This window comes from Podarcis erhardii (genome assembly GCF_964252035.2).
Source record: "Podarcis erhardii genome assembly, chromosome: 1".
Lineage (NCBI taxonomy): Eukaryota > Metazoa > Chordata > Lepidosauria > Squamata > Lacertidae > Podarcis > Podarcis erhardii.
Genome location: NC_138497.1, coordinates 122367296 through 122389125, shown reverse-complemented (window position 1 = coordinate 122389125; position 21830 = coordinate 122367296). Strand labels below are relative to the sequence as shown.

The 21830-nt window shown below is 42.9% G+C and overlaps 1 protein-coding gene across 1 annotated transcript; it reads left to right on the top strand.

Moving 5' to 3' along the window:
* The first annotated feature begins 2120 nt into the window (after positions 1-2120).
* Positions 2121-20059, top strand: SLC40A1 (solute carrier family 40 member 1). Its single transcript, XM_081880249.1, has 8 exons — positions 2121-2561; positions 4653-4720; positions 9648-9807; positions 10962-11077; positions 12858-12984; positions 14862-15107; positions 15879-16532; positions 17828-20059. The coding sequence occupies exons 1-8, from the start codon at positions 2528-2530 to the stop codon at positions 18145-18147; spliced, it is 1725 nt and encodes a 574-aa protein (XP_081736375.1). The 5' UTR covers positions 2121-2527; the 3' UTR covers positions 18148-20059.
* The last annotated feature ends 1771 nt before the right edge of the window (positions 20060-21830 follow it).

Here is a 21830-nt window from a genome sequence, read left to right as displayed (position 1 = left end):
CCCATCAGCAAACAATTTATTATTTTGTAGGGACGTGTGGTTTTTGTAGGGACGTGTAGTTTTTGTTTTTGTTTTAAATCTTTGTAAATTTACAAAGTGATATGCCTCTTCATACCTACAATTTCTCTCACTTCTTAAATAGATTTTATTAGTGCTTATAGAAAAATACAAAGTTAGTATCAAATGTCTTTTCCCCTTTTTTTGTCCCAGCTAAGACTTCGATCTGAATACAATAAAAAGAAAGAAAGGGAAACAAAGAAAAAGAAATAGAAAAGATGTTAAGAGAGCTTCTTTTAGATTTTTATATATACTTTCTGTTTTAACTCCTTTTAGTTTTTTAAAACGTCTTTTAGATTTTAAATGATTGTACCCCTCCGTCCTTATGATGGTCTACGACCGTAATAAAGATTTGTTGTTGTTGATGATGTTAAGAGAGAGAGAGAGATAAATAAAACTCAGAAGGGACTTCCAATTCTTCGTCTGTCCATGACACACACACACACACACACACACACACACTTTATCCACTCCCATATCACACTCAACAAAGCCACTTTCTGTAAACAAACATTGTCTTCCATCCTCAAATCCAATCTTTAAAAAGGATGTCTCTTGAGCTTGTAGAAAGCACTCAGTTTTAGTGTGTGGAAAGGACCATCTTTTGCTTCCAAATGTATTGGCACTCAACCACTATTAGAAAGGGAATGGTGATATCGGTATCCCTGGTGGCATGCAGGGTCCTGATCGGAAAAATCTATGAAATGGCACATGGCAAAGGAGAGATGGCAGCCTTCCAGAAGGGAGAGCTGAACAATGAAGTTTCCAGACCAGGAAAGAAGGGCATGAATGAAACCCAGAGGGGGACTTGAGTTAAATTTTGGGAAACCTGTCCCTACCAGAGAAGAATGGCAAATGAAACTGTTGGACTATGCCGAAATGGCGAAACTGACCGGAACACTCATGAACCAAGAAGACCAAAACTTTAACAAAGAATGGGGGAAAACTGATCTGTAAAAATGTAACTTGGGGGGAAAAAGAGACATTGCTCATACTTTTGTAAACCAAGAAAATCTTTAATTAAAACAAAACAAAACAAAACAAAGAATGGGGGGAAATAAAAATTTATCTTGGAGACCACTGTAAGCAGATGAAAACATTAGCAGGACTGCAATAACACTTGCAATGTAGCAAGTACTACGGAGATAATGGAGTAATATAAAATGTGGATCACTGAAACGATGTGGTAGAAATGGTTAATAATAGGATCCAAGGAGGGGGAAGGTGGGAAGTCCAGAGATTCGGAAGAATCTTTAAATGTGGATGTGTATGGTTGTATTTTTATAATTTTATATTTATAAAATCAAATAAAAATTATATTAAAAACAATTATGGGAAAGTGGCAGGAATGATGGGGGTTTTGAGCGAGAAAGACCTAAGGTGCATTCTTTTCAGTGGTGGCCGTTTGCTGTAGAGCAGTATTTCTCAACCCTTTTTTTTTTTTTGCCATGCCCCACCTAAGCATCTCTAAAATCCTGGTCTCTCCCCCCCCCCCCCCATGACATATAATTCTTATTATTCAAAAAGTGAAGTCCTATTCACGTGGAGGAAGAAATGCAAAAAAATAAAAAATTCACTGTTGATATCTCATTCTCGAATTGCCCCCCACCTTTAAAAAATCAAATTGCCCCACGTCGGGAACCGTGGCTTTAGAGGGTCCCCGGATCACCCTTATGTGGTCCTTGAGTTTTGTTTTGAGGCGCAGCGCTGGAGGAGACTCAGGAGGATGCTATGCGTCGCAGGGTGTCATTTGCAGAGCCCTGCGGGGAGCAGATAATGTTCCTCTTCTAGGGTGGAGATTCCGGCCAGCCTTCCTAGCCTTATAAAAGGCCCCCCCCTCCTCTCAGTCCCGGCTTCCCCAAAAGAAGCACCAGCCCTCTCTCTCTCCTCTTTCTCTCTCTCTCCTTCCCAGCCATCCCTTCTTCCCTTGCAGAAGGCGCAGCTCGCACAGTCAGGACGGGCGGGAGGGGATATGCAGATCTGCCGGCCGCTGATAGGCGACTCCGGGGAACTCCTCCACCTACGCGCCGCCCCTCGCTTCTATATAAAGGGTCGGCTCGCCACAGCGCCAGGACAGAGCCCAAGGGGTCAGCTCGGGCAGGAGGAGCCGCGGCCTGAGGAACTTGGTGGGCGCCTTGCGGGGTCCCCATTCCCAGCGGAGCGGTCGCGTCGCGGCCACCTGCCCATAAGGCCATTTCTTTCCAACTTCAGCTACAGTGATAGCTAAGTTTGGAAAGAGCAACACGGGGGTTAGGCCGTTTCGTCCGCTGCTGCTTCTTGGCGCTGCGCTCTGCCCCGCTTTCCTCTCCAGGAAAGCTCGTCGCGTGTGTGTGCGTGCGCGCGTGTCTGCCGGCCCGCCTCTGTCGCGCTCTCTCACGAGAGCAACAAGACGCCGAGAGGAAAGGACCTCCCCCCCCCCAACAACAACAACAACTCAGAGGTGCCAAGCTGAGATATATATATATAAGCCATGGCAGAACAGCAAAGCAAGCAAGGATGCTGTGGTGAGTCGCAGAGCGCGGAGAGGGACACGGGCTCAGCGCACGGGCGCAGGGGGCGAGGCTGGCTCGGTCGCCCGCCCAGCGCAGGCTGCCTTGTTGACGCAGGGAAGCGGGTCGTGGAGAGGTCTTGCGCGCACCGGGGAAGGAGGGAGTTTGCGCAAAGGCGCGCGAGCTGCGCTGGATTCTCTTCTGCGCGCCCAGCGCCAGGCGCTTGCCCGCAGTATCTCGTTGCCCCACAGGCAGAGAGGAGGCACCGGCCCCTATGGAGCTTGGGGGGGGGGGGGCTGCGACAAGGGATCGAAATAATACTGATTTGATCTTGAAGGAAGATAATACTGATTTGATCTTGAAGGAAGCTTGGCAACCAAGCTTTCTTAGTTCGGTGTTACCCGCTCCAGAAATGAAGCTTTCTGTGAGTTGGTGTGTTGCCAGTTCATAAAACTTGCTCGGAGGTAATTGGTGATATTTCGACTGCCCAGGGGCCTCCATAGGATTTAATCCAGCACTGGGTGCCGAGTTTGGTAGTGGGTGCACATGCACCCAGCCTGCGCTGTAACCACTCTTGCAAAGTACTGCCGTACCTTGGTTGCCAAACGCCTTGGAACTCACATGTTTTGGCTCCCAAACGATCAAAAACCAGAAGTGAGTGTTCCGGTTTTTGAACCATTTCCAGAAGCCGAACGTCTGGCGCAGCTTCCGATTGGCTGCAGGATGCTCCTGCAGCCAATTGGAAGCTGCAAATGGTTTCAGGAATTGAACGGACTCTTGAAACGCATTCTGCTCGAGAACTAAGGTACGACTGTACCTTGCTTTTGCTGGACAGTTCAGCAGTTTGACGAAGGGCCCACGTAGCCCATTGGTAGCGGGCAGCTGCCTTTAATGCAGAAGACCCCAACTTCAGTCCAGTTATGGCAGCGGGTGTCCTATGTCTGAAGACCTGGAGAATCGCTGCCCGTCAAGAAAGATGGTGCCGAACTAGATGGATCAGTGGTCTAAGGCAGCTTCCTATGTTTTGGCAGCCAGCTCCTATTTAGGAGAAGGAATTCTTTAGCAGAAGAAATCCAAGATGCGTTGGAATCCTGGCTATGTCTGGGAGAAGAAGTGTTATGCTTTGTGGGGCTATATTCCCTTACATGGGAAGAGGGCACACAGGTAATGCTGGATTGCAACCAGGAGGTATAAAAGGAGGTTGCTGAAGAAGAGGAGAAACTTCGTGGTGTTTTTCGCACTGAAGAGAGAAACATCTGCATACTTCTGCTTTCGTTAGCTTGGCTGAAAGGGTCATATCCCTATAACCTAGAAAAGTGCATGGGTGGCGTTAGTTGTGATGGCGTGTATGTCGAAAAGAGGTAGGACCACTGCTGGAATTTAGTTCATAACTTTCTGCCATTGGAATTTCATAGCAGCGCTTCCGAGTAGCACATGAAATAATTCTGGCGGACGATGCATGGACGTTAAATTGGGACTAAGGCAGCAGGTCTCAAGATAGAGGGGGAAAATGTGGCAGACTCGATAGATGGAAAAACTAAGTGCCTTGTGACAGTTAATAAAACTTGGTGTTAACAGAGGTGGATATTTCTTTAAGCAAAGACTGAAACCTATAGGTAGTTGTCAAGCTGTCTTGGTGCTTTAGTCAAATTTATTAAGCTAAATAACGATACTAAACAACGGCAGAGATGATGGTAGAAGCTTGGCCACTGTTTAGCTCATGGGTAGGGAAACTAAGGCCCCGGGGCTGGATCCTGCCCAATCGCCTTCTAAATCCAGCCCGTGAACGGTCCAGGAATCAGTGTGTTTTTACATGAGTAGAATGTGTCCTTTTATTTAAAATGCATCTCTGGGTTATTTGTGGGGCCTGCCTGATGTTTTTACATGAGTAGAACATGTGCTTTTATTTAAAATGCATAGGATTTTGTGGGGCAAAGGAATTTGTTCATTTTCTCTCTCTAAATTATAGTCTGGCCCCCCCACAAGGTTTGAGGGACAGGGGACTGGCCCCCTGCTGAAAAAGTTTGCTGACCCCTGGTCTAGCTGCACAAGAAAAGTAAATTTGTAGGACACACTTAAATGACAACTCTTCTGTTTCCGTGTTAGGATCCTGTGCCAGTTATTTCACCTCTGCAAAATTCCTACTGTACCTTGGCCATTCACTGTCCACTTGGGTAAGTAATGTATAACCGTAGATAATATACATTTGGCTGGTCTGTATAGCAGGATGACTTGTGGACAACTGTTGCATATATATCAACAAGAGGGGGTTGTGCTGTGTGATATCATGCCACAATTCAGGGAAAATGTGCAACAATACATTTAATAAAATATGCTCTGACACATTGGTCCTGAATTCGTTAGCAAGCCCCATCACAGGTTTCAGCTCTGTTAGGACCAGAGCCTATGCTTTTCAATGAAGAATAATGTAGATCTCAGCTTTGTTAAAGAGCTTTGATATCAATATTCTGACTTATTTTCAGCAGTAGCCAAAGGCCTGGTTGGCTAAAGTTTTTTTAAAAAATGTTTGAATTTTTATTCTGTTTTTATATGTGTTGGAAGTCGCCCAAAGTGGCTGGGGAAGCACAGCTGGATGGGCGGGGTATAGATAATGATAATGATAATGATAATGATAATGATAATGATTGTTGTTGCTGGAATTTTTCTCCTTTCCCGTACCAAGAGGTATTTATTTTGTTTGCATAGGCAACTCTAGTGTGTAGAATTGGGGCAAATGTGCTTTAAAAATTGATAAAATTATCAGTGATTTATGAGGAAGAATGTTTGTTAGCAAAAGGGGATGGTTAAGACACAGCATTTCCAAGGAGCAATAATAATAATAATAATAATAATAATAATAATAATAATACAACCCATATGTGCACTGAGAAGCTTCTGTCCTGATTCAAATAAAAGGCAAACTTTTTTCTTTCTCTGTAGAAGGCAAGTTAAATTAATTTTTATACGCTGTTCCCCTGTGACTGTCATGCAGGAACACGGAGCTTATGATCTTTGTGGCAGCATATAGTACATCTGTATCAGGACAGTGCCACCAAACGTGGCATTAAACTGACACAGCAAAACCACTAAGGTTGATATTGCAAGAAGGTGAAAAGACACACATGATTAGGACTGGGGTTTCAGCAAAGCCTCTCTTTAGTTTGGCCATAGTTTGCTCAGGGACAGCTTTGCCATTAGTCAGAGCAAGGCAGCAAATGCTGGGAACTGGGCAGGTACTGAGAAACAGAGCTCTGGGTACCACTCGGTCGGCCCCAAACCCTAAACCCAGGCTGCTGCCCTTGGGTGCAATGGAAGACACTGTCCACTAACCAGTGCTGAAATAAGGTTGAACTTTTTATGTGGAATGGGGTGCCATCTTGTCCTTTGAAGCAGAAAAACCTATTGGGCCATTCCTGGTTGGAAGTGAGTATCTCCCTATTCAGTGCAATCAAGAATTTTCCTAAACTCACCATAAAATACTTGGGGCATGATCTAGCTAGAGTTAAGTTTTGCAACTCCCATGGATTTCAGGAGGAGCACTAAATGTGCTTTTTTAAAAATGTGTCAGGTTGAAATTGTAATTCTTGGCTGTCATATCATGGGCAAAGCACATGCATAAAGCACAAAGGTTGTTTGAATGGCTCCACTGTAGCTGTTCACCTTGGAACCTGCTTTTTCTATTTAAAACGGGCTTGCTTGTTCAGCTGGGTGACCAGCTGTAATAAGCAGCTCTTTAAACCTCTGGCCATGCACACCTCTCTGCTCTGCCTGCACACATCTGCATCTGGAATTGTGGGTTATAATTTAGCTAGATTGGTCCTTAAAATACATTGGACCTCCCCTCAACCCTGGCTGTTGGCTGGGACTGATGGGAGCTGGAGGGCCTCTTGTTTCTCACCCCTACTTTAACCCCTCTGGGTCCTTAACCAACCATGAATTTGCGGGTGGGAGAGGTTGAAATATTTTGCTCAAGATGCAATAGAGAGATAGGTTCCATAGTTCAGTTCAGAGTTGAGCACGCATAAGCCAGTTGGTTTTCCCAGGGGAAAAGGCCTCCCCCTTCCCCTCCTTTTTTAGGAGAAAAATCAGTCATTGAAAGATGGTGGCATGTGTGGAGTGGTGCTGTAGTACAGAAAGAACACCTTGGCTGTTGTTGTGCAGGCAGCAGGTATGCTCTTTTGAGCCCTAAACAGCCTCGCTCCAGTATACCTGAAGGAGCGTCTCCACCTCCATCGTTCCGCCCGGACACTGAGGTCCTGCGCCGAGGGCCTTCTGGCGGTTCCCTTGCTGCGAGAAGCTAAGTTACAGGGAACCAGGCAGAGGGCCTTCTCGGTAGTGGTACCTGCCCTGTAGAACGCCCTCCCACCAGATGTCAAAGAGAAAAATAACTACCAAATTTTTAGAAGACATCTGAAGGCAGCCCTGTTTAGGGAAGCTTTTAATGTTTAATAGGTTGTTGTATTTTAGTGTTCTGTTGGAAGCCGCCCAGAGTGGCTGGGGAAACCCAGCCAGATGGGCGGGGTATAAATAATATATTATTATTATTATTATTATTATTATTATTATTATTATTATTACTACTACTACTATTGTCTATGGTTATAACTAGAGGTGTCTTAGGTGCAAATCAGTAAAACGAACATGTTCAGTTCAGTAGGTGTTTAACCTAACCATGCCCCAGTTTTGCTACATAGCACCCTGATGCCTCTGTCTAACAAAGGCAAGTTCTGAAGCACAACAGATTGTCCTGTATGTGGGTATGCAGAGGGTGGAATCCTTGTAGTTTCATTTGTTTTTACTGGGAATTGCTTCTGAGGCACGGGGTTCGTATGAAGGCATAAGAAGCTAATTAACTTCCCCAGTTTAATTTGCTAACAATAGGTTTGTGCCACCCATGACAGCCTTAGTGTCTGACTCACTGCTTTTCTCTCTTAATAAGAAAATAAACAGGCAAAGAAACACTTTCTTAAGTAGCTAACTTTGCAGAAGCAATACACACACAGACACACACTTTGTGGAACCAAGACTTTAAATATTTGAATTAAAGGACGCTTAAATATTGCAGGCAACTGTATCCATGCTTGCTTTTGGTTGTTAGTTTTGTGGCAAGGAACTCCTCCTTTGTCTCCAAGAGAATGTTGTGCTCAATCTGACAGCTGTCACAAGCAATAACTAAGCATTTAATCTGAGGTTACACCTGTGGCTTCAGCTAGGACCTTTATGGAACAGCCAAAACCACTTACATTTTTAAAGACGAAAATTCTGCTTCTAGTAACTATATCAAGTTAGGGTAATTTCATATTTTCAATCCCAGGATGATCAGTAAGGGCACTTACGTCAAACGTGGCTCCTCAGTGAGTGTATTTACTCATACGCATTGGTTTATTACATTTACAACTTAAGAACAGCTTTACATGCACACCCAAAAATGTGCAATGTGTGGCATTACCCTTATGCGCTTAGCTAAAGTCTTCCATAGGTCCTTTGGTTTAGTTGTTACCAGATTGTTTGTTTTCTTGCTCCCTTGGCTATTTTCAGGCATTAAACAACCATTCCCACTGTTTCCAGTATTTTTAGAAGTGAGTGTTGTTGCTTTTGTAGCCAAAAAAGGCACAACCCACACACACGGAGGAGGCACCAGCATGTTCAGGGGAGTCTCAAGGTTTTCAGAAATACCAAAGAATATTTCTGGCGGAGGTGGTGGGGGCTTAGATAAAGGGACCACAAAACAACCCAGTGAAGACTGAGCATGCTTAGAGGCTACAGAATGTGGGCTGAATATTGGAGGTGGCCAAACTGGTTGGTAGGACCAATAGAATGGAGAATTGTGGAGGCTGGCTTGGCTAGAACACTGAAGAGAAGCACACATTCATTGCAACATTTCAATGCTGGCCGCACTTGTGCGTTCCATGTTTGTTATCGGCAATTGCCCCCTTTCTGCTGCTTATCAAAGTGAGAAACTTATCTGCCGAACACACATTTAGGACTTTTCAGAGGAAGGTAGATTGCTGAAATGTGGACATCACAAAATAAATGAACGTCAGCGACACCCCTTAGCTAGCTTGTCTGACAGATGGCCTTTAAAGGGTCATTAGACGACATGACCCTTCCACTCAGATAATGAGGGTCACAGGCAATAATTGACGTACTGTGTAACAGTCCCATTGCCTGCAATGTAACCTGTCCAGTGCAAATTAAGGATTACTGTACAGCTATTGCTTTGTGACAGATGAGGAAACTACTGGGTTTCTGTTTTTTTTCAACAGCAGATTAATTATGCCACCCAAGCTACTGTTCTGTATATTTATTTGAGGCATAGTAAAACAGTTACGGGCATTTCATCAGAGTTCATCTGCTATCGCAGTTGCTAGGATAATGGGGAAGTTTCCATTGCAGCGCTTGCAGGATTTATTGGGTTCTACAGATATAGAAGTTGAAATCTAGTCAACTTCAAGCAGAGTTGGAACAGTTTCAAGGGCTCCAACTTCCAAGAAACCAACATTGGAGTTAAAGTGCTGTGAAGGAGGAGGATGTTGGGTTATTACAGGGCTGAACAGTTAAGGTAACCAATGAGAAGGATGCAAGGAACTTCAGTGTGGGAGATAATAAAGGAGGATAGTTGCCTGGTGCCTTTGTTTATTCGTTTTGTGTTTAGGTTGTCTTTTTAGTCTCCTTGCCAGGGAAAGGGCAGTGGTGATAACGGCAAGAAGGTGGGACCCCTCAAGGAAGGAGGTTCACTGGGAGCGTCTTACCCAAGGGCTCTCCAAAAATATGGGGAAGATGCTCTTGGTCGTAGATACTTTATAGACACCCTAAAGCAGAGCTTTCCAAAATGTGTGTCGCGACACATTAGTGTGTCGGCTACAGTGTGTAGGTGTGTCCCATGAACGCTCCCTGCGCTCCTTCCAGGGCTGCAAAGGGAGTAGGTAGCCCACCGGCTTGCTAGTAAAACTGAATTAGTGTGTCGCGAAATGATGCATGTCTAAAAAGTGTGTCGCCAACATGAAAGGTTTGGAAAGCTCTGCCCTAAATTGTTATGTGCAGCACATGATTTAGAGCTATTTAGTATTAAACTAAATCTCTCTTTTTTCCCCCCTCTAGGGAGATCGTATGTGGCACTTTGCAGTGTCGGTCTTCCTGGTTGAACTGTATGGAAACAGTCTGCTCTTGACTGCTGTTTATGGGCTGGTTGTGGCAGGTTCAGTTCTTCTTCTGGGAGCCATTATTGGAGACTGGGTAGACAAGAACCCAAGGCTCAAAGGTTAGTCATGTTTTAGTGGTTTTGTTGAAGAATGTTGACATGTGTTAAGTGGACCCCAAATCACAGAAAACAAGATGAAAGCTGTTACAATGGCTTACAACAATGTTTACTTTCTAAATAGAATTATTATTGTTGTTGTTATTATTATTACTATTATTATTATTATTATTATTATTTCAAGTTTTCAAGCTTTCCCCTCACCCATGTGGCACTGGGTTGTATCTCAACTTCAGAGTACAGCTGCTAAAAGCAATAGACACAACTAATGTATGCCTGCTGATTTCAGTAGGCCTACTCTGAGTATGGCTTAGTTAATTTTATGCCAGTCTGAAAATTATGTGCCTTATCAAGGTGTAGAATATTTGAATAAAATGCTAGAGGCATTGAAAGTTTGATTAGTATCTCATTCGGAGCTGGTATAGAATAACTGTGCAAGCTTGCAGAGTTCTATCCAGGTTTACTCAGAAGCAAGTACCACTGTGTACAACAAGGCCTATCCTCTTTAAAAAACCTGTGTGGCAGGGCTATAATGGTCACATATTCTCTGTAAAATTCATATGCCTTGTCTCTTGGACTAAGCATTTTGCAGACAGTATAATTATGTGACCTGCTTAAAGCTAATTTTAAATAATTACTGCCATTAGTAGGACATTTCAGCTACTCACGCTAGGTGTTTCCTCCTTTGCTGAGGCGTTAGCATTTTTAAAAATTATGCCTTTGTTTTGAAGGCAGGGCCCAATGGGTAAACAATTACTCCGTGTCTGAACACTAAGCCCAAGGGGGTTACTCAGTGAAGGCGTAGTTACTCTTGCTGGTGGAGCAAGCCAGACAGCTTCAACATAATTTTTACCAAATGTCTTCTTCATTTAGAGTGATATTTTAATTTCTTTAGACTTGCGGGTGTTATATCCTAGGGAGCAATCTCAACCAAGTGTTCGTCTTATGCACCCACTCCCCTCTTTTTTGTCCCTCAAAGTGCTGGGAGAAATACCAGAAGCCAGGAGACTGAAAACACAAAAAACGTTTTGCTTTAAATATTGAAGAGAAACTTGCGTGAAAAGATGCAAGGTCTTCCAATGGTTGCATATTTCCTATTGTCATTGTTGGCATGACCTAAATTGCAATTTCCCCTCCTCTCCCTTTATCCTAAACAGTGGCCCAGACATCCTTAATTGTGCAGAATGCATCGGTCATCTTGTGTGGCATCCTTCTGATGATGGTCTTCCTGTTTAAGACTCAGCTTTTGGCTCTATATCATGGGTGGCTCCTGGTAAGTGCACAAAAAACCATTGATAAACATTGGATTATGATAGCACTGTTGCCTTTTCAGTCAGCCTGAAGCTTTGTGATGTCACAATACTTAATGGATTCAATCGAATATAGTCAGTGCTTAAATGGATTTCCTCTTGCTAGGCCAATAAGGTTGGTCCCATCCTACATCAATAGGAAAGCAATCTTATACCTGCTTAAGGGACGCGGGTGGTGCTGTGGTCTAAACTACAGAGCCTAGGGCTTGCTGAACAGAAGGTCGGCGGTTCGAATCCCCGTGACAGGGTGAGCTCCAGTTGCTCAGTCCCTGTTCCTACCAACCTAGCAGTTCGAAAGCATGCCAGTGCAAGTAGATAAATAGGTACTGCTCTGGCGGGAAGGTAAACGGTGTTTCCGTGCGCTGCTCTGGTTCGCCAGAAGTGGCTTAGTCATGCTGGCCACATGACAAGGAAAAACTGTCTGCGGATAAACGCCGGCTCCCTCGGCCAGTAAAGCGAGATGAGCGCCACAACCCCAGAGTCGTCCGCGACTGGACTTAACAGTCAGGGGTCCCTTTACCTTTACCTTTGTACATACTTACCTTTGAGTAAACAGTGACATTTTCTCTTGAGTGGACATGCACAGCAGGAGTGGGGAAGTTATGTCCCTTCAGGTGTTGGTAGACCACAACTCCTATCAACCCTCACAACAGGCCATTATGACTGGGGCTGTTGAGTCCAACAAGATATGGAGGGACTCAGGTTCCTCAGCCGTAATGTATAGGTTTGCACTGTTAAACATGAACTTCAGTACTCTGTGTGGTTACCAGTGGCGTCATTTTGGGGGGGCCTCTCAAAATCTGGTCAGGCGGTCTCAGAGTTCCCTTTTCAGAAGAGGAAGGCATTTAAACAAGCAAACTATGATTAATCCTTGCCTGCCAAGCCAGAACAAGAAACTCAAGGTCAAGTCACATTCAGGATCTCACACATCATGGTTTGATGGATTATCTGAACTGAACAATGGTCCAGCTTTCAAGGACACTCTTTTCTTTATACTAGGGGTGACGAACTGGCCAGTTCCTTATCTCTCCCACCCCGCTGTAGGCCAACTTGGGCAGGTGAACAACATGCCTGTCTATCATCTGATGTCATAATGTATTCAAGCCTTCTTTAAGGGGGGGGGGGGACACTGGTTTAAAATAAATAAATCTGTAGGCACTAGTGCAGCTTGGGCTGTGCTGGGATCTTTTAAATCATCTGGCGGTATTTGTAGAGAGCACTGCGCTTTGAAGCCCCAACAATCAGTTGATGGTCAGGACTTCAAAGCACCTCTGGGAGGCATTATCAATCAGCTGATCAGCAGTACCTGCAAATCCCTTTTTGGTCCAGCCATGACTTTACCTGTTGGGCAGGTGGGTGTGGCTTGGCCATAATGGCCTGGCTGGCCAAATGGGGATACCTGCTATACCTTAATGGTTTTGGATCGCTCTAGTTTTATGTCCACACAGGGGGAAGAGAAGACATATGGTGGTTTTTGAGGCAGTGGAAGATGCATCTGCTAGCAGACAACGGTTGTGGGCAAGAAGTAAACTTTCCTTCCATAAATCCTCTGAGCTGCCCTGAGACCTGTGGGTATAGGGCGGTATATAAATTCAATAAATAAATAAAAATCACTGTTCATTATTAATCCGTTGGCCTGGTTCAGCATAAAATAACTAGCATGTTAAATTGTAATTTAGCAGTTTGAGGGAGAGTGGTTGATTTGTTTTCCTTATGCTTGAACGTCTCTTTCCATTCCCACAGACCCTTTGCTATATCCTAGTCATCACAATAGCAAACATTGCAAATCTAGCCAGCACTGCCACATCGATTACCATACAGAGAGACTGGGTCGTTGTTGTTGCGGGTGAAAACAGGAGCAAATTAGCAGGTGATGTATTATTGGGTTTTGGTTATCTTAAAAAGTATTTTACTCTGTGTACTCTGAAGAACTTCCTGACAGTAAGAGCTGTTCGACAGTGGAATTTGCTGCCCAGGAGTGTGGTGGAGTCTCCTTCTTTGGAGGTCTTTAAGCAGAGGCTTGACAACCATATGTCAGGAGTGCTCTGATGGTGTTTCCTGCTTGGCAGGGAGTTGGACTCGATGGCCCTTGTGGTCTCTTCCAACTCTATGATTCTATGATTCTATACTTGGCTTTAAACTAGCTGAAATCAGCACATTTTTCTGTGTTACAGGAGTCGTGAGTCAACATCAGGTTATAAAGGGCAGATTATATTTGTTTCACTTCCCTCCTCTTTCTTGCTCAGAGAGAGCAGGAGAGTAGCTAATTATAATAAGTGGATTATCAGCTGGTCATGTAGACATTATGCTCTTGGCCCTTGTTATAGTTCAGCTATTACACTGTCAAGGTTGAACAAACACAGAACTTTTTACACAGCTGTGTTTAGAATCAATACTTTGTCACATTTTTACTACGAAAATATTTCTTGCAGTAGTACAAGGACGGTGGGTGAGCATCGATCTAATTTTACCAGGTGCGATGAGTTCTTGCCAATATCCTCTGTTGTCAGAGGGGTGAACTGTGTTGCCATATGGCAAGCCTTAAACCCCAGTCGTAAGCCTGCGCAGATGGAGTCAGTAATCTCCAGGATGTTTCAACAATCTAGACCACATTCTGTTGATTTTAGTTGCTTGTACATGTTTGGACTTGAAGTGCCTTTATTTATTTAAAGATTAAAAAAAGAATACTTGTATACCACAACCTCATTTTTTAAAAAACAACAACACTAAAGTGGTTTGCAACAATTACATATGCATAACAAAAACCATGCAAACAAATTCAAAAAGATAATCAGACAACTGTTGCAGAAAGTGTTCATCTTAATTGTCTGCAGAAGCCTGGGAACAAAGAAAACTTTTAAGCAATCGTCTGAAGGTCAAAATAGAAGACACCTGCTGCATATTTTGGAAGAACATTCCACAGGGCTGGGCTGGTGACACTAAAGACTGTTTCTTGTCCATATCCAATGAGCCTCACCAACTCAGGGGACAAGCAACAACACCTCCTATGGATGATCTTAGAGATCAAACTGGGATGTAAAGGTTCAGGCAGGGCCCTTAGGTTACCTGGACTTAAGCTGTTCAGGGCTTTGTAAATTAATACAAGGAGCTTGAACCCGGCTTGGTAGTAGATGGGTAGCCAGTTCAGCCATTTTCACTGGTGTTACGTGTTGTTGTCCAGGTTTAAGGTTGTTGTATGAATTTACAGAGCCCTGAACAATGTAGGTCCAGGATATCTCAGGGATCGCCTGAACCCTTATATCCCCGCTTGATCACTGAGATCACCTGCAGGAGAATCTCTGCACAGTAATCCAACAGAAATTGTATGTTAAGACTATTGGAGATGAGGTGGTGGAGCCAAAAGACTGCGGCTGCTATCTTTACTGTACAGGGCTACAGGTACATTTGAAGAGAGAGGAAATGTGAGAAGCTGCATACTTTTTGTTGTAATTCAGTTGTGCTGCCAAGTCTTTGAGGAGCTTCTGGCTTGTTTGTACTTAAAAAATAACAATGATCTGTGTTTGTATGATTATTTAAGAAGTTTCTGGGTCAGTATGAGGAGGAAAACGTAAGGATAGTATATAATATAGAAGGTCTGAGTGTTGGCCTCTGAACCAAGGCTTACTTGTTTGCAGTAAATTTTATTGAAATCTTTAGATCGTTGTGTGCAAGTAAATAGTATTGAATTTGTGGCTCCCAGCTTCTATATCAAGTGCCAATTTTGCGTTTTCCAATGTTCCCTTACAGATATGAATGCTACAATACGAAGAATTGACCAGCTGACCAATATCTTGGCCCCCATGGCTGTTGGGCAGATAATGACCTTTGGATCACCTGTGATTGGCTGCGGATTCATTTCTGGGTGGAACTTGATTTCCATGTGTGCAGAATATATGCTGCTGTGGAAAGTTTACCAGAAAACTCCTGCTTTGGCTCATAAATCCAGTTCAAAGGTTGAGGAGTCAGAACTGAAGCAGCTGAACATGCAGAAAGGTACCAGCATTTCCAAGGAGTGTATTTGGCCAAATAAAAATTACCTATAAGATACAAACCTACGTACAGCTTCCCCAAAGCAAGCCCTATTGAGTTGAAGGAGACTTCCTCTCTCACTGTGTGAAGAGTTGCAGCCTTAGTCCCTTTCTTTTCATAGAATGCTTCCAAAATGGATTGCACTATAAAAAGGTCTTTTGAATTTGTTTGGAAATGTTAAACTTGCTTGTTTCCTACAGGTGGATTCCATACATATTGCTATCACTCCTGCTTCTGTCGGCGCCTAATGATCACCACCTAATTCCATCTCCTAAGTGCAGCTAATACCCTAGTCATAAATATATTCCTTCGAAAGCTGATCCTTTTAAAATCAGTTAAATATATTCTTGAATATTGTTTTTTGAAATCATCATCATCATATACTACCTTTCATTAGTAGGAAAATACCAAAGTGATGTCCATTTTAAAAATAATAATAATACAAAATTCATTTAAACAGACAAATGAAATGAAATGGCAAAACTAGCGCCGTGTGTCAAACACTGCTACTGTCCTAATGATCCACATTCTTTGGTTTAAGCCAGATACTTAAGACCTGGGTGCAGCTGAACGGTCCGCTGAGTGGCAGAAAGCATGTAGGCTCTCCTGAGTTCTTGCTAACAGGAGTTCTCCCTGCTAACAGGACTGTAGTTTGACGAACCACTGTAGAAATAAAGTAATGGCACAATGCAATGTTTTTCCTTGGCAGTACTTAACTCTTATCTCGGTCCACAGATGGCGAGTCAAAGCCCAACGAAGGAGTCCAGTTAATTGGCGAGAAAGACATGGCTGTCTTTGAGCCCAAGCTGGAGGAAGAAGTTAGCTGTCTTTCTCGAATGGCTGAGCCTTTCAGTACGTTCCGGGACGGATGGGTGGCCTACTACAACCAGCCGGTGTTCCTTGCAGGAATGGCCCTTGCGTTCCTTTACATGACTGTTCTAGGCTTTGACTGCATTACTACTGGCTATGCATATACTCAGGGACTGAGTGGTTCCACTCTAAGCCTCTTAATGGGGGGTTCTGCCATAACTGGAATCCTGGGCACTGTCGCCTTCACCTGGCTGCGTCGCAGGTGTGGCCTGGTTCGTACGGGTATCATCTCTGGAGTGGCCCAGTTGGCTTCCCTCGTCTTGTGTGTGATTTCGGTGTTCATGCCTGGAAGTCCTTTGGATCTGACTGTTTCCCCGTTTGCTGACATCAGTGCTAGATTGTTTGAAAGTAACCCGTTGCCTACGATGGCGCCTCAAGGCGAGCTCCTGGAAATGCCCTTTACAACTGGAATGCCTTCCTTGTTCAATGAGTCAACTTCTGATCCGGGTTTGGCTCCCAACCCTGTGCCTATTGTCTCTGTAAGCCTTCTGTTTGCAGGAGTCATTGCTGCGAGAATTGGTAAGTTAATTCATAGAATCATAAAATTTTAGGGTGGGGAGAGTCATCTAGTCCCAACCCCTTGAGATGCAGGAATCTCAACTAAATCATCCTTGACAGGTGGACATCCAACCTCTGGTTAAACACCTCCAAGGAAGGAGAGACCAGCTCCTGAGGGAGTCTGTTCCCCTGTCAAACAGCTCTTACATAAGAAAGGTCTTCCTGATGTTGAGTCAGAATCTGCTTTCCTGTAACTTGAATCCATTGGTTTGGGTTCTGCCCTTTGAAGCAGGAAAAACCAAGCTGCCTCCATCTTCCTTTTAGACATTTGAAGATGGCTGTTTCTGATGCTTTTAATAACAATTTGGACCTCTCCAGTAGTTGGAAGATCCTCTTGCTTAAATCAGATTTTAAGAGAAAGGATTGGAGCCTAAATATGATATAGAATTGCTTGTGCAGAAATTGTAGGTTCACATTCCTTGCATATATATGATCTTTGCAAAACATGCAAGGCAGAAACAAGTTTCCAAGCAAATATACTATGCTGACATTCACCCTGAATAGTCTCACAACAAAGCAGAACTGTGCATTAGTACTGGAGTCTAGAAGGGTTGATGAGAGAATAGTTAAAGAGTAATCCCATTGCATATATTTTTAGGTTTTGATAGTTCACATCCTTTCTTAATTATCTACCGTATTTTTCGCTCTATAAGATGCACCAGACCATAAAACGCACCTAGTTTTTGGAGGAGGAAAACAAGAAAAAAAATATTCTGAATCCCAGAAGCCAGAACAGCAAGAGGGATTGCTGTGCAGCGTAAGCAGCGATCCCTCTTGCTGTTCTGGCTTCTGGGATAGCTGCGCAGCCTGCATTCTCTCCATAAGACGCACACACATTTCCCTTTACTTTTTAGGAGGGAAAAAGCGAGTCTTATAGAGCAAAAAATACGGTAAGTTGCAATCCTAAATGCGCCTTCTAGAAGGTAAGCCGCATCTGATGCTTTAGTACTGATTTCCAGAAATCAGTTTGTGTTCTCAGTTAACAAGCAATCTCTTTATTTTTCCAAGAGGTGAATAGGTTAGGCATTTTTACTTACATACGGAAGAAGAAAAATTCACTTAGAGGCAAAAAATAGGCATGAATTTTATTTTGGTTCATTTCATTAAGGCATGGAAATTGTCTCTACGTTTGCAAAACAACTGTAGAAAAGAAGGTCTTTTAACTTTTGGAGATACATGAGATATCTTGTGTGGCTTTCCTTTTTTTGCCCCCCAAGCAGGAACTGAACAAATTCCCTTTGTATTTGTCTTAACAGGACTGTGGTCTTTTGACCTGACCGTCACGCAGTTGCTGCAAGAAAACGTGATCGAATCAGAAAGAGGTATCATAAATGGCGTCCAAAACTCCATGAATTACCTTCTAGATCTTCTGCATTTTATCATGGTCATCCTAGCTCCTAACCCAGAAGCTTTCGGATTGCTGGTGCTTATTTCTGTTTCCTTCGTTGCAATGGGCCATCTCATGTACTTCCGGTTTGCCCATAAAACCCTGGGAAGGAATGTCTTTCTCTGCTGTACCCCTGTGCCAAAATCGGTGTCTGACGACCCACCAGCTTGTGATGCGTCCAGCGTCTAGAGAGAGTTTCACTTATTGCTGCCAGCGCTTGTTTTTCCTGTCCATGTACATATATATACATATGCTTTATTATGGGTCAGGGGTAGCTGGTACCTCTAAAAAGTGGTGCTCAACGCTCCACCTCAACTCCTTTCAAACTGTTTTGCCTTTGGGCACATGATCACGTGTGGCTTTTCCCCAGTTAGAAGTGGCATAGCTTATTTATTTAAGGGGATATCTCCTGAGTAGTGTTTTTTTTTTGTAAGAATGATAATTAAAAATAAAAATAAATAAAAGATAAATACAATAAATCAAAAGACAAATTGAATGAGAATGAATTTTGTTCTGATTCCGCCTCCTCCCCCCACAAAAAAATAATAATTAATGCGGATTTGGAACAGAGAAATTAAAACCAGTTTTAAATAACTATTGCATCCTCTGTAATATGACCAGTGATCCCCCCATGTAACATAGATGTACTATGTTTTGTCTCTTTAACGAAATTGCCAAGAAACATGACCAAAACGTTACACAAATGAGCAAAAGAGTTATGTGCTTTACTCAAGAGTAGACCTATTAAAATTAATGGACCTAACTTATCTGTGCTCATTAATTTCAATGGGTTTGCCACCTAAATCTGTATTTCTGTGATGGTTGTTCTTCTTGTTTAACTTGGAAGAAATGCCTTTATTGTTTTAAGTATGCTCTTTGGAATAAAGAATAGTGAATGATATTGTAGAATATATTTGCAGCACTTCTTAGGAACCGACAGTAGCAGGTACGAATATAGCATTGTAAAGCCTAGGGCCTTACCTCCTATTTACGAAACTTGATTCCATAGTGTTAAGGGGAAGATACATGAGCTGGCTTTGTGTGTTTGATATTAAAAAGTGTGAAAGCATTACACTGGCCCTTTAAAAACAAAAAAAAGTTCAAAATGCGTACGGATCCTTAAGCTGAAAATCTCAACCACTTATTTTTGTTTAGCCCACTAATGTCAGGAAAACAAAAAAATCTATGAAGTTTGTAGCTAAGAAATTATTCACCTGGAAACCTCCTTATGGGAAAGGCCTTCTGAAATAAATGGGAATTTGCAGAAGAAACTCATTCCCATGGGGCTCAAATAAGAGGCATTCTGATTTGTGTGTATGTGTGCTTTAAAGTCATGCCTATGCCTATGCTATATTTTTTGAGAAATCAGACCTATTGAACGTAACATGTTAGCAAGTGTTAAATAATCCATGCTGACTGAAATGTAAGGAACGTGTCCTTGATCCGATTCTCATGTACCCAAGCAGGTTGCGCCATGCAGCTGCTTTCTCCATGCCAGGTGGTGTTGAGGCTGCCATGCCGTAGCATCACATGGCCAGCACATGTTGTGTTGGGTGTAGCTTTGCATTCCTCACCTTTCAGCCAGCATGAATTGCACTCAGTAGGGTGATCTACCTGCAGATGCCCACTTCAGCTCACAGACTTGTTGGATTGTGGCACATAATGGACAACTTTAAATGTTTTATAGAGTTGATATTCTTATGCACTCGACTATATATATATATATAAAATCTCAATGTATCTTTTACTGGGAAAGTGTACTTTTTTATTAAAAAAAATACCTGTTTTTGTAAAAAGGCTTCTTACTGTATGATCTTGTAAAAACTGCTTTGATGATCGGTAGCGACTGACAATGCCATATGTGCTAACATGCTTTCCGAGTCCTTTTTACAGTGTACAGGAAATGCTTTTTACATTAACCGTTTTATGCACTTTTGTGGAAATTGTATTAATGTTGCTCTGAGCACTTTGCTTTCCAGTAGAGTTGAATTCTCTTTACTGTATTCCTGGGAGTTTTTCTAAGAGATAGCAGTGTGATTTTAAATCTCTGTTAAATATTTGTAAAATATTTGTTTGCATAAAATACAAACCGTTTTTCACACTTTTTGTTTTTTTGGTCATTTTGGGGGGGTATGCTTTCCACACACATACACATACATACATACACACACACACACACACACACACACACACACACACACACACGAGTCAAGTTGTATAGAAATAGTCTGACCCTGAATTTAAAAGGACTGTACATCAAAGCTTCATTCTAATCTGGCCTGACTCCTAGGACTTTGAAACTGACACTAGACTTTGTTTTGAATGGAATGCAGACACAACTATTTCTGACGTGATTGATGGCAGGGTCACAAAACGATTTGAGGAAATCAGTTCCTGCAACCGCAGGATTTTCCTTCTACAGAATTTTCTTTTTAGCCATCTGAAACTATGAGTCACTCTTTTTTTTGGTTGATAGTACTTCAGCTGTACATTTCATGGACATTTTCTTATCCAACTTTTTATAAAAAAAACAAAGATTACATTCTTTTTTTAAGGGATGGAGCTATAGCTCAGTAGTAGAGCATATTCTTCACTTTCTTGCAGGAGGGCATGGGCTCAGCTAGCATTTTCAGTAAAACGGATCTGGGGGCAGGTGATGGGAAAGATTTCTGCATGAGATGGAGAATCACAGCCAGTCAGAGTTGAGTGTTCTGGGCTAAAACTGAATCACTCTTCTGCATTTATTTCCCTTTAGGATCATAGGAGGCTGCCCTATACAGAGTCAAACCACTGGTCCATCTAGCACAGAATTGTCTGAAATGAGTGGAACCAGCTCTCCAGGATTTCAGATTTGATTCTCTCCCAACCCTGGGATCTGAATGCTAAGCAGATGTTCTTCCCAGCCTTTCTCAACTATGGTCCCCAGATGTTGTTGAGCTACAACTCTCATCATCCTTAGCTAGCAGGACCTGGGGGTCGGGGATGATGGCAGTAGTAGTCCAACAACATCTGGGGACCCAAGGTGGAGAAAGGCTGGCCTAACCATTGAGCTACAGCCCTTTGTGTGAAAAATGTGCTAATGGGGAAGGGAAACTCCATGGGTGTGGAGCATGCATACACTCTGACAGAACTGGTGATGTATTCGGTAACCTTGACAGGTTGTTGTTTTTTTAATCAGCAGTTGGGGGTGGCAGTTCCTCCCCATTTCCCAATGCGTCTTCATTTGTTAAAGGAAGACAGGGAAAGAGAAAAGAATATATATATATGCAGTGTGGAGCTGTATGGAAGCATCCTTGTAAAAGGCCATTTGTGTTCTTCTCTGGAATAAGTCAAATGCATATTCAATGAGTTCAAGCAGAAGCAGGTGTCTGAGAATTCTTGTTTGGGGAGCCATGATGGGGCAAGGTTTCTGGGTTTTCAGACATCTCTCCCTCTCTAGCACTCCCCTTAATAATAAACAGATCTTTCCCTCTACCTGAAAACAGTGGAAAACCCTGGGCTGAATACTTTTTGCCCAGTGCTGGGTGACCATCAAGTATGTACCCAGAAACCTGTCACCTATGCCCTCTATGAAAAGTTCTGTAAAGTTTTGCTTCCCTGTCCCCTACCTTAAAAAAAAAAAAGAGCGCTAATGTCATTTTAGACTTAGAATTCCAGTCCTCAGTCTGTTTTTACTAGACCTTTTTGCACAGACCATTTTACACAGACCTTGCGGCATGTGAATAGGACTGAGGACATTTAATGTGTTTACTGAAAACCCAGCACAGTGTGGGACAAAGTGCATGCTGTAAGGTAGTGCTTTATCCTGTCCTAGCATAAGTCAATATTTCTTCCTAGTTAAACTTTTCCCTTATTGGATTTTGCAAGAGGAA

Excerpts from the sequence above, each read along its gene's own strand:
- SLC40A1 (XM_081880249.1), top strand. The coding sequence starts at position 2,528 with ATGGCAGAACAGCAAAGCAAGCAAGGATGCTGTG. Across the intron at positions 9,808-10,961 it reads CAAGAACCCAAGGCTCAAAG|TGGCCCAGACATCCTTAATT; the intron begins GTTAGTCATGTT and ends TATCCTAAACAG. Across the intron at positions 12,985-14,861 it reads AAACAGGAGCAAATTAGCAG|ATATGAATGCTACAATACGA; the intron begins GTGATGTATTAT and ends GTTCCCTTACAG.